The sequence below is a fragment of the Amblyomma mixtum genome, chromosome 9 (genome assembly GCF_055824585.1).
Source record: "Amblyomma mixtum isolate Tamu chromosome 9, ASM5582458v1, whole genome shotgun sequence".
Classification (NCBI taxonomy): domain Eukaryota; kingdom Metazoa; phylum Arthropoda; class Arachnida; order Ixodida; family Ixodidae; genus Amblyomma; species Amblyomma mixtum.
The window spans coordinates 112,667,647-112,679,851 of NC_143020.1; the positions used below are offsets into that span (position 1 = coordinate 112,667,647).

The 12,205-nt window shown below is 43.9% G+C and overlaps 1 protein-coding gene across 1 annotated transcript; it reads right to left on the minus strand.

Moving 5' to 3' along the window:
* Positions 1–519: 519 nt before the first annotated feature.
* Positions 520–10,979, minus strand: LOC149330768 (female-specific histamine-binding protein 2-like). The gene is made up of 5 exons (XM_089559498.1): positions 10,863–10,979; positions 6,372–6,544; positions 3,130–3,209; positions 2,167–2,253; positions 520–704 (listed from the first exon to the last, which is right to left on the minus strand). Exons 1-5 carry the CDS (start codon positions 10,977–10,979, stop codon positions 520–522), a joined length of 642 nt encoding a protein of 213 aa, XP_089415624.1.
* Positions 10,980–12,205: the final 1,226 nt, after the last annotated feature.

A 12,205-nucleotide genomic window follows, 5' to 3' on the forward strand; every position in this document is an offset into this window, starting at 1 on the left:
ATGGAAACAGCAGCGAAGGGACAGAATACATGAAACATCGAACACATCGTCCTTGTTCATAGTGCACAGTCCTGGCGAAGTACGGAGCAATGGCGAACAATCCTGTCAAGCTAGAAAGCAGAACTTTTGCGCCGTTGCTGGCACCAACAGCTCTATGTCACGAGTGCCGGTCCCTATAACTTCGAGGAAGGAACTCTGGCGGTCATAGAGTCTGCACGGAAGACGGAATATTTGCGGAGTACACTCTGCGCCTGGTAACTGGCGAGGTGCAACACTTTGGAGTCCTTTAGGAATGCACCGGAGGCTTTTGGGGCCATGACTGCTTTCAACGAAGCAGCAACTGTCACGGCATCCATCTGGAGCTCCTGCAATGCCTGTGTACCACAGGAATCATCCCCCGCCGCTGAAACGTTTCAATGGACCCGTTTACAGTGGCCGTCGTGCTTCTATATGGGCACGGTTTTCATTGAGAAAACCATGTCCAGCAATGGCAAGTCTGAAATGGTTCTCTTGTGGTCATTATTTGCTTCTTGTGCTCGTGAGCGGCCTCTTCATCCATTTCGTTCTTGGCGTAGGGGTTTCTTCGCATACCGTAGTGTTGTAGATGGTGAACGGGCCAGGCCTCGGGCATAGGATGTCGAACATGAAGGCGCAGCAGGAGGGGACGTTGCTGATACGCGAACTTATGACCCAGAGTTCGCATGCTGAAAAGAATGAGATCATGCTGAAACATCAATCACCTATGAGAATTTGTGCGATGCGTACGCTCCGCACATCATGCGACCACCGAAAATGTGCCCTGTGTTTTAATCGCTCGGAATTAGGACGCATGTGCTTTCAAATTTTGGTTTGGATATTACTACAATACTTCAGGCCCTGTACTCAGCTTCTAGCGCGTCAATTCAGATCGAAGTCAGTTTGACAGTTTGTACACTCCTGTTTGTGTTCGCAGTGTTTTGAATTTCTGGGAGGTTCGAATGCCCTTTTTTTTTCATGCTTGACATGGCTAAGCATTTGTCTGTTATTCTGAGGTGCAAGCGGACGTGAGAGTGCAAGAATGAATTAAAACAAAGGATTACCAGAGTTTGCAGTCAGCGCGCATTTTTTAAATTACTACCTTCAATCTCAAACCCACGAGTTTGTGGTTGGAACCGAAAATTAAAAGGAACAGCATTTTGTGTCTAAAATCCAGAATAACGCTATGGAAATTTCACCCTATTCGTCGACAGAAGCTATTTCAGCACTGAACTCAGCGCCCCACCCACGATCTGCCCGGTTACCTCTAATATAATAAGTTTATTCTCTCTCTCTGTACGGACCAGCTAGCACATCCTGTAAACAGTAAGTTTTGCTAATAGCATCCTGGCACTCGGAATGGAGTGATATCTCAAGAATTTATTAGCAGTTAGCGCTAATAAATATAAGGTCGTGCCTTCTACTTTTTTACTACAAATGATATACATAGACTACGTTGAAATAAGACTTAGGTCGGGCTCGATTCAATTCGATATGAAGGAAAGACAGTAATAACGGTATAAAATGATTGCAGCTGTCAGCGTACAGTTTACTAAAGCAAGCTTACAAAGACCCTCGTTTTAGCAATGAAACAACTTCAAGCTTAAACATATCGTCTTCCCCGGCTTTCCTGGACATCAGTAACCTGTAACTTAACGGAGATATTTAAACTTTAATTCTGAAATAAACTTGAGAGTTGCCAGCGATTTTGCGAAAACAAGGCTATTATTGTATCCGACTTTTCCTCCTTGTTGCAAAATTTGGTCTGTAGAATGCTTCCTGAGCTGACATCAACTATTTACGAAGGCCATAGGAAATCAGTGGGATATACCGAATATTTAAATCCTCGAGGAGATTTTTAGTGTCAGTACCACATAGCACGGGGTGAAAGCCGGGCGAACTAGAAGCGTTTGTCGAGGTTTGTGTTCGACTGGAATAATTAGCAGCTTCTCTTTCTTGAGCTAGACCTGGACGAAATACTTCGTTTTGCTTTCGTTGACTGCATGTTGGACCAATAAATTAAATGCTGATGACCGATTTGAAATAAAAAAAATATGCACTTATTATGGTGATGTTACTTTTTGTTTCAATATGCATCGGACCAGAGCCAAGCAAACAGTGGAAATTGAGGATGCTGAGTAGACTAAGTACCCCTTCTTGTTTGCAGGTGTGGAACGCTGAGGAGGTAGCAAGTACGTCCGTTGGTGAAAATAACGGTTGCGACTAACATTCTGCCACCTGTGAAAAGAGTGGTAGCAAGAAATGTTAACTTATTCAGACAGCACGGAAAAAAAGGCGCTCGCGGTTGCTAAAAAAAAAAAAAAATCTCCCGTCTTGTACATTCCTTACCGATACCCCAGAAAAGAAAAGTAGGCAGGAATTCTATTCTGCAAGTATTCCTCTAATACGGGGTCGAAACTCGCATGTAAACGAAAAAGCAAGAAAACATATTAAGAAGAGCGTAGAGTGCTCGGAAAGTAAAAGGGCAGTTTTGTAGTTTGCTGAACAATAACTCGAAGTAGGAACGGTGTTGGTCAGATGTCTAGAGGAATCCCCCAAGGTGGAGTAGAGGTGGAGACAGTGCTTAATGTATGATTTTGTTTTAAATTTGCTGAAACAAACATGCCGGGATAGTTCGTAACTAAAGCGACAGGGTTTCCTTTCAACTTTAATTCATTCATATGTGGTTACTAATATCCAATATAGAGAAGGGGTAAATGCTTCCAATGTTTTTCTTGGACCCCATACCAACGTCCTGTATTCATTGTAAAACATTTTATTCGTCGGAAGGAGGTTGGTGTTAAGAGGTTGCGTTAAATGTTCGAGAGTATATAGCCCTCAACGACTGTGTACTGGACACGTGACTAGACAAGTAAAATATTTGCTTTTTAGATGCATCGATAGCCAAGAGAGAAATTTATTTCGAATTGTAATTTAGCGGGCCGTATTCAGATGGCAAGAATAATTGCTCGCGAATTTCAGCCCCACTAATTGTCTGTAATTGAAAGAAGCAAAGGGCACAAAAAACTACAAAGGAAGAGTACAAGGAAAAAAGACACAGAAAAGAACAGCACTCAAGTCTTTATGCTAGCTTAGGTAATGGACTGCACATACCGGGAAGTGTATAGTTTATGGCGTTCAGTTTACTGTAAAAATAATCATTGGTAGCACTGGCAAGCCATGTGGAGTTTTGTCTGAAAAGATAAATTCAAGTTATCAACATGGAGGCCCCAAGAGACACCTCCCCTGCACTCAAGTGGTACCCCAATGAGCTAAAGGACGAAATAGGCACTATGATTGGCGAGCTGCATAGTGTCACACTGAATACGAATTTTTTAAGTGCATTAATGATGGTCAAGATTTTCCTGCTAACAGAGTTTGGCCTATTGAAAACATTTGTAATATGCGTGCTTTTCATGCTCACTGAAGCGAACCTGTCCGCTAAGCTCTCTTAAAGAATAAAAATAATGAAATGAAAATTGCTTCGATAAACCTAACGCCATAATGGCGCCTGCTTCCTCCTGGGGCACTTATTTTCCCGCTACTGCGAGGGTAATGTCTCATACGAATGAGAATTTGTGCAAATTTCGAAAAGTGCCTAGGCATTTTTCTTTCAGGACACTTCGGAAACGTTAAAAAATTAGTTTAGGAACAGAGGGGCCGCGAAAATTGTACTGCATTGGGGATAATTACAAGGGTAGATTTTCGCATACTAAGGTTATTCGTGAAGATTTCTATGCAACATGTGTGAAGGGCTCTCGCAGTGCAAGAACAAACATTTCTTATTAGCAGAAAGAGCTTGACTGGCTGAGAACTTGAAGCAACGTTTCGCCTTTTTCTTGGAAAAGAGAATCTGGAAATGTGTGCTGAATACAGAAAGATTTTCATAATAACAACGCTCTGTAGCGAAATTGGTCTTTAGAGTGCTGGCATGTCCCGAAAATTAGCTGTTGTTTGAGCAGCTACTCGTCCTGGGGAAGACAATACACAGCAAAAGTGATCTATGGAACAACTAGAAAATGTGTGTTGCTGTTAAAATTTGTCTCCTTTTCTCTATACATTATCTGGAGGTCATCGACAGGCTCAAACGAGGAGAAAGTAAATTTATTTTTGTCTCTGTCTATACATTCTCCATAAGCTGTGGTAAAGAACCAATCGTTTCGTGTTGTCCATTCTTTCGGATTAACTTTTTCCTGCTCTATTCGAGGTCCGTGTATCGCAGATCGATGCAAGATGATAACTAAGTGTATTTGTAACGCATACCCGTAGTGTATAGAGTGTGGCGGGAGTCATTAAGTAATTTATCTCTTTCGGCGAAAGTGCTCGTAAAATGTGAGCCCAAAAGTCTACGGACTGCGAATACACAGCCCACAAAAATCGCTGAAGGGCTTTCGAAAGACATTTTCTATAGCGAACCACCGAATGCATCATTCTGTAAGCTGCCTACGGAAGATGAGAAAGGAATTTTGTTTACAGATACAGCTACTTTGTAGTCAGTTTAGATATACATGACCTCTGTAAATTAAAGATTGTTTAAAAAGTATTTCTCAAATGCTCGACACATGATGCTTGAAGCGCTGACATTGAGGTGCAAAGCATGAAGAGGAAGGAAAAGAAAAACGAAACTATAGGACCGCGGGCTGCACTTTAGCAATGTTTTACCAAGGACTGCGATACACTCACGGAGCCTCTTCCGCCGGGAAAAGAAATAATCGCTTTTGGTGAGTGTATAGACGTTCTGGTGACTGGAATCCTAATAAGTACTTTCGGACAACTAAGCCTTCTCAGGACTCTTTTCAGAGGGCCGAAATTTGCAGGTACTTTTCTGCACCTGATTCTGGAAGACAACTTGACTGGCTGGTCAGATCAGAAGAAAGTGAGTAGAAGAAAGCGTGAAAGGAATATTTACGTACACCCAAAGCGGTGAAAACAATGGCCGGGATTTCCTTGAGACCACGAGATTTCCTTGTGATCACGCGATTATAGTTGATAAATTGCAACATAGTTCATATTTTGCTTTCTACAGCCACAGGAAAACGAGAAAGAAATCAGAAAGAGCGGTTTGTTTTCGAGATTTTAATTTTTTTTCCTAGTCTTGACACTTGCACCTTCTCTGAGCCTTGCGAGATACGTTATCTGCGACCGACAGGATTATTTGCAGGTTGCAGGTGTCCCCGCTCCTTACTGCGGTCATTTTGCAAGCTCTGTGGCATTCAGCCTTCCGAGTCTAATGCGCAGTTTCTGGCAGCAGATGAGAGCTTTTGGGATCATGGTGCCACCAGTACGTTTATCATAGCCAGAAAAAAAAAAAAAACTAGGTTCCCGATCACCTCCGAGTACGCATTTTTCATTCAAATTTACTTGCCCCAGGGCAAGTAGAACTCATATTTAACATTATCAGAACTCGAGAAAAAATGGGTCGGCCAGCGTTTATCAAAATGTATTTCTCAAGTCAGAGTGGTCCCATGAACGTACGCATGACCTTTCTCCATGCTTAGTGTACGTGCCTCTCTAGCTCCATGGATAAACATGAAACAGAGCCATTGAATGGATATTTAGCTGGGTGCACACGTGGCAGAATATTTTTGTAATGCTAGAAACATGAAAGTTACTTGACTGCTGTGAGAAGGAAGCTCATTTAGACAATACAACCAATCTGACCGGCTGCTCAGAGTTCCCCCGATGGCCGCACAATTCTTGAAAAGGAGATTGCGTTGTAGCACAATGGTTGTTATGCTGCTTGCGGTGCGAGTTCTTCAAAAACCCCTCGAAAGACAATTGTGCGTTATATTACACGCGGGGCCTGACGAGGTTGACGAAATTCAGAGGGCGTGTTTTAAGTACGTATAGCGCAAGCTTTGCGCAGAGTTAGTGTCGGATCCAAGGAAGTTTTGAGTAACGAGCGACTATTTGGAGTCGAACAAAATAAGGCGCTAATTCTTTCATTCTCTACAGCACCATTTAACGGTCGTAAAAATTCTAAACATAAGTCTAAACAAGCTGATAAGTCTTTCGACGGGTTTCCTGGTAGGCGGGAGGGGTATATTTTCGTAGTGGTATCGCATTAAAAGGATTCCACCCTAGTATCGTGACTGTACTAATACAAGAACCAAGAAGCCGGAAGTGCTGCTTTCACAAAGGGTGCGGCCTTAGTACTCCATATTTAACTGTCATATTTAACAAATAACATCTTTCCACATAAAGTTTGATTCTATTTGTACCCGCCCCTTACGCAATACCCCTAACTGGGGTTCTTTAAGGTAATAAAGTGATGTGGCTGCAACATTCTTTCCTTTACTTGCGGCGATTACCTTTGACGAAGTACGCTGACAGATAAGAAAAACGTCAGTACTTACGGTGTAGCGTAGGATCCGTTCCTGAACGTGAAATTGTATAGAACACTGCGGTTGCTTTTGACTTCAACCGTCCGAACTCTTACGCACAAAAATTTGTCGCCCCATAATGGTGAATTTTTGTAATGTGTCGCCTTCATAAGGACATATGATTCATTTCTCGGTTGCTTCAGAACCTAAAGAAAAAGCACGAAACTTCATGTATATTGCGTGCTACAGTCACGCCATTAACTAAATGTCAAGTTCTAATGCTAAGCTAACGACCGGCACGTTGTTCAGAAGCAGTTCCCGCGTCCGCAAATGACCAGGGCCCGTCATTTTTGTCTCGTTGTTGACAGTAACTTGGGGTTCGATATCACTCAGCACGAACCAAAATTACTCTTCGCGAACCGTTTTCACAATTGGCGCCGTGCCGCTCTTTTATTATCCAATGACCATTTTCTTTTGTACTTTCTTGACGTCTGAAATCACTGCTCTTCTCACGTCAGCGTAGGTAATCTTTCCAAGTTCCACTAAATGCAGAAAATTGTTGCGCGCTTTTGTAGGGCCTATAAGATACTGCCACTTAAATTGGGCGGTAATTTTTACTGTTGAAGCAATAAAGTGTCAGAATTTGTTCCTAATTTAAATGTCAATAATTGTTAATAATAGTTTGCAGCTGCTTTATGCTTAAGCATTGCCTGATTTAGACGAGACGATCTTGCATACCTTAACTGCAAGGTGTAGAGTTTTGCCTGCCACTTGTCATTGACAGAGGAAAACCTTGTTATAATAAAAAGTTAAAATAAAAAATATGGAGCCCTGAATTTAGTTAGTGGACGCGTGCACGTCCGGCAAAAGCCCGCGCTTTTGCACACTCGTTTGTGAACCCGTTGCTTTCTTTTTTCGCGAGAAAGTTGCCGGGTGTGGGCGAAACAAGCAACCATACGCCCGGGCCATCGATCCAGTTGCGGACACTAAACTCTGAGCATTGCCAGACACTTCACGGAATGGAAGTTAATTCAAGCCACCTTTATTTAACATCCCAAAGATGTCAGCAGCGCAGCCAAAAAGCCTATAGAAGGCCGGACGAAGGGTCTGCGCCCCTGTACACGTTAACCCGACCTCAACTAAAACTGGCGCTGTGGTTGGCGCATTATCCGAGCTCAGGTTTTCAATACTGCTTGCTGCTAAAATGAAACCTTTAATTCATTATATGCAATAAAACTTAACTATTGGAAAATGAGGTGGCTTAGGACGTCGCGGACAGGAGAAACAAAAATATGTATTTAAGTTGCAAAAGAGAGCCATGAGGGTGATTTTTAATATATTATTCGAGAAATTTGTTCTGATCGCTTTTTCACGCACTAGTGTGACAACTGTTTTTTACTTATATGACATAAGGCTATTGTTCTTATGCTAAAAACCTTTCGTGTAATGATGATAACGGCCCCCAACACACACACTTGCACAAAGTCCGAAAAAAATTCTATCTAATCAATGCACCAATGAGAAAGATTGATCATTTCGCGAGCCGAGACAACGTATATGGTAAGCTCTTAACACACTTTCAACGTTGTTAAATAAGCTAAAGATTTCAAACATTGATCCTTTACACACTCCTCGATGCCTGTTAATCACATGCAAGCTTTACAACATGAAGACAGCTCTGTCAGGAATTTTTATATTGCCACGTATCATTGTAGTGTTTGTTCGTTCACGCTCAAGGCTGCAGGAAAGGGCTGTTATCACTTTTGTTCGTGACGCGAGAAGCCACCAGACTAATCTCGATTGTTCACAACCATGAACAGCTGCATCCACGTGTTTCTAGATTACTCTAGATGATCTCGACCTGTTATCTCGAAGTTTCCTTGCCGGCTTTAAATTGAACGATGCCGCGAGCAGCGGGCATTCGTAGATCGACGATTGACGAGCACGCTTGTTGCTTACGCCGCCACCGAGTGATTTAGTTCTTTTGCGGGCGCAAGTCAGCCCGAATAAAGAGCTTCGTTTGCAAGTATTTCTGGTGTCTTCCTGACCGCTGGACTGCCGTCACTAAAACGTGACATCTGGTGGGGGTGCTGGGTAGCATTTCATGTTCAGGACACCCCCTACAAGTCGTGACTCCAGCCCTCTGAGTCATCAACCGCAGGATCTGAGTCCAGTCCACCGCGCAAGGCGACGCCTGCAAGGGGACGCACCAGAGTTCGGGATTCTGCCGGACCCTACCCGGAAGCGAAAGCCAGCAGAAACGTCTACCATGAGCTTGCCCCAGACGATGACTCCAATCATTCTTCAGCAGCACCGAGTGCCATCAACCTTCGACGCCTCGCCTGGCGCCGACCCCGAAGAATGGCTGGAACAGTTCGACCGTGTGGCTGTCTTCAACAACTGGGATGATGCTAAGAAACTTAGGTACGTCTTCTTCGCCTTGGAGGGACCAGCAAGAATCTGGTTTGAGAATGAGGAAGCTAGCCTCACAAACTGGGAAACCTTCAAGGAGCAGCTTCTGAAGGTCTTCACGAACGTCGTGCGAAAGGAGAGAGCCCAGCAGCTGCTACAGTCTCGCATACAACATCCAAACGAGACCGTTGCAATGTACACTCAGGAGATGAAGCGTCTCTTCCGGCGTGCCGACGCAGACATGAAAGAAGAAGAAAAAGTAAAGCTTCTTATGCGAGGAGTCAAAGAACAACTCTTTGCCGGCCTCGTCCGCAACCCACCGAAAACCGTCGCGGAATTTGTAGAAGAGGCATCCACGATGGAAAAAACTCTTGATGCCCGAGCCCGCCAGTATGACCGCCAGCAGCGCGTTTTCTCAGCAAGCTGCCTGGACACCGCTAACAACAATCACCTGCGGGAGGTTATACGTCAAGTTGAGCGTGAACGAACAAACACTACAATGATACGTGGCAATATTTTACAATGCATTATCACTTCTGAATTTTATTGAATATCCATTGCCTATCATGAATGCCCTTTATTGCTGTTTTATTCCTGACTGCTAATTTTTGGGGGACACAGGCATTATGAATGTGTTGCTGCACTGCCTACTTCTGTCTCTTTTTGCCTCTGCTTCATTCACAGTAGGCGAGCGGGGGCCGGGCAAGCTGTGATCATTTTTTCTAGAATCCCTGCGAGTGTCGATATTTTCTCTATATGGCAACTGGAGTAAATTTTGTTCGTTTATTCATTTTTTCATGGTGAGCAGCTCCAATGTGTAAACAAATCAGGGGAAGGAATGGATAAAACGTCTGACAAAACAAGCAAATATATTTGCAGGAACAAGCGCAACTTATTACATGAACCCGCAATTTCACAAGGAAGTGTTTTTTTGCACACACAGTCTTAATTACTGTGGTGGCATCAAGATAAGTCTCTGTCTAGTATACCTAACTTAGCTACCCTCCACCATTTGGTAGCTTTAGACTGAAACCTAACAAGCATGCCTACTTTTCCTTCCAGTTATATTCATGTAACCTCAAATTACATCTTCGTTTACCACGAAGTTTCAGCTTTCAACGCATGACTATGGCCACGGCGATAGGGACGGAGACCTATAGAACTACGATTGGCAAGCATGCTTCTTTTGTAACCAGCGTGTGGGCGTTGAGGTAAAAGTTGCTTTCTCTTCAACTTAGGGAGATACCTAAAGAAGATAGGCGAATAACGAAGTCCTAGAAGCATACGCCTGGCCTGCTACATTACTGAGAAGTGTACAAGGCGAGTAGCAAACGTGCACACTCGATGCCTGCCAGCTCCTGTTCGATTCTTTCCGCCTGTTTCTTCACAAGTATGAAGTAGCACAAGCGTTCCCCTGGTCCACCGGCTCCGGTGTTAAGGCGGGGATTACTCTTTGGATATGTAAAGTAATGGACAGGTGAAGGAATCGTTACGAAACCCGACTTCTAGTTTTGACCGGGCGTTATCCTGACCTTATGGTGCTTAAAGAAGAGATCAAGCCCTATAGCTCAAAGAACACTTGTAATTTCCATTACAGGAAGTTGCATTCACTTATTTCCTGAGAACTAAGAGGTTATTAGCATGCTATTGAGTTTCCGTACAGTGTTACATAGATAAAGCCATAGGCGCTATAAGTCTTGAACTTGTCTAGGAATTTTAACCGCAGGCTGCAGTGTTATCGCTGCAAAACAATACAAAATAATGCCATAATATTAGCGGTGCAATGCAGCAGACGTAGTCGACAAGTTCGACAATTCCCATAGCGTGTCCAGAAACTGTGGCACATTTTTGCTAACATAATTTATTTATATAAGTTATTAGTTGTACATGGCGTCTTAGGCTCCTCGCTGTGAACGTCAAGTTTTGATTTTCTTGTTAAAATACACTGGATAACTCTGCGGATACTTTAGCATCATTATTTAACATGAATCACACGCTCGACATTTAAGGAATTCTCACAAATGCTTTTTAAAGTGTTTGGCAAGAATTTCAGATGGCCCGCAAAGTTGCTCAAACAACGAGATGCAATGTTAGAGCAATGCTTGAAATTACCTTCAACGCATCCTGATACTGCCCAAACTTTTTTTCGTCCGCCCACGAGGGTATCATAAACGCAGCAGCTTGTAGACATACTGTGGCTGCTAAGGTGAACCGTAGAACAGAGTACATCGCCAGCCGCTAAGCCGATGCGCTGCTCAGGGCTGCAGGGAACAACTTTTAGTCGTCAGTCTTGCACGTACAGTGTGTGCGACAGTGCGCGCGAATAGCTTGTACGCTTTGAACGACCCATGCCTGAAGCGAGGATTTTTAATGTAAACCCGAGCTCCTTTGTCATTCCGTTACTGACAGCTAAACACCGATAAAAGTCTTCTATCAAGCTCTTCGTGTAAATTTTTCTGCGGGCTTTTGTCAACCGCTTAGTTTCTGAATCATGTCGACTCTTCACGTGCATAGCAGCGGTTACAGTGAGCACATCTGACGTAGGGTGCCACTGTCATTTGTTTAAAGGGCATTAACACCTACAAATATGAGCTTCGGCGCCTTGGCTTTAGTACAGGGGAAGATACGCTACAGGCTCCACCAGTTCTTGGAACCGTGAAGTATACAGAGCTGCCTGTCTACAGCTCAGATTGATGGCGTTCAAGATCCCTGACAATTGAGCAGCTCCAAGGCATGAAGCACCGGTCTGATCTTTAGTAGCGTGTTATATATTAGTTGCAACGTGCCTCTCTTTTCTACAACACCTGTGTAAAGAAGATGGTATGCTCTCTTGCTTCTTTCGAAGTAGGATGGCGAAGTGAGGTTCACGCAAAAAGAGAGCTGGACTGTCGCTTCCTTTCTCATGCCAAATTTTTAAGGTCTCTCTTCATCCACAGCATGGTGATGCCGGAACTGCTATAGGCTTTATGCGGCCAGGGGCTCAGACAGCGCGACTAACGAACGTTGACCATACGGTAGCCTTAGAGCTGTCGTCCCAACAATACCCCGCCGTTGTTCGGGGGCACGAAACTAGCTGATTTGTCGAGAGAGGTCGCGTAGCAATGTGACGTCATCACAACATGTTATGAAGTGCCACCTTGATTGGCAGAGAGGTCACGTGACTTTGCGACGTCATCGCAACCTGCCCCAGCGTGTTGTGAGCAACTTACATTCTAAGTAGCAACCTAAAAAGTCAATTCAAATCTGAAATTAAAAAAAAAATGTTATAGATGCATATGTTGACGCAGTCAGAGCATGGCGGATACCTGCTACTGCAGCTAGCGTTTCGTTTATCATGCCAAGAAGATTGCGTTCAGCGCTGGACTCTTGGACAGCTGCGACTGACGCCACAGCTGGAGGCGCATCGGGTTTACACAGGGCGAGTTCTACGCCACTCATCAGAACGGCGGGTTGAG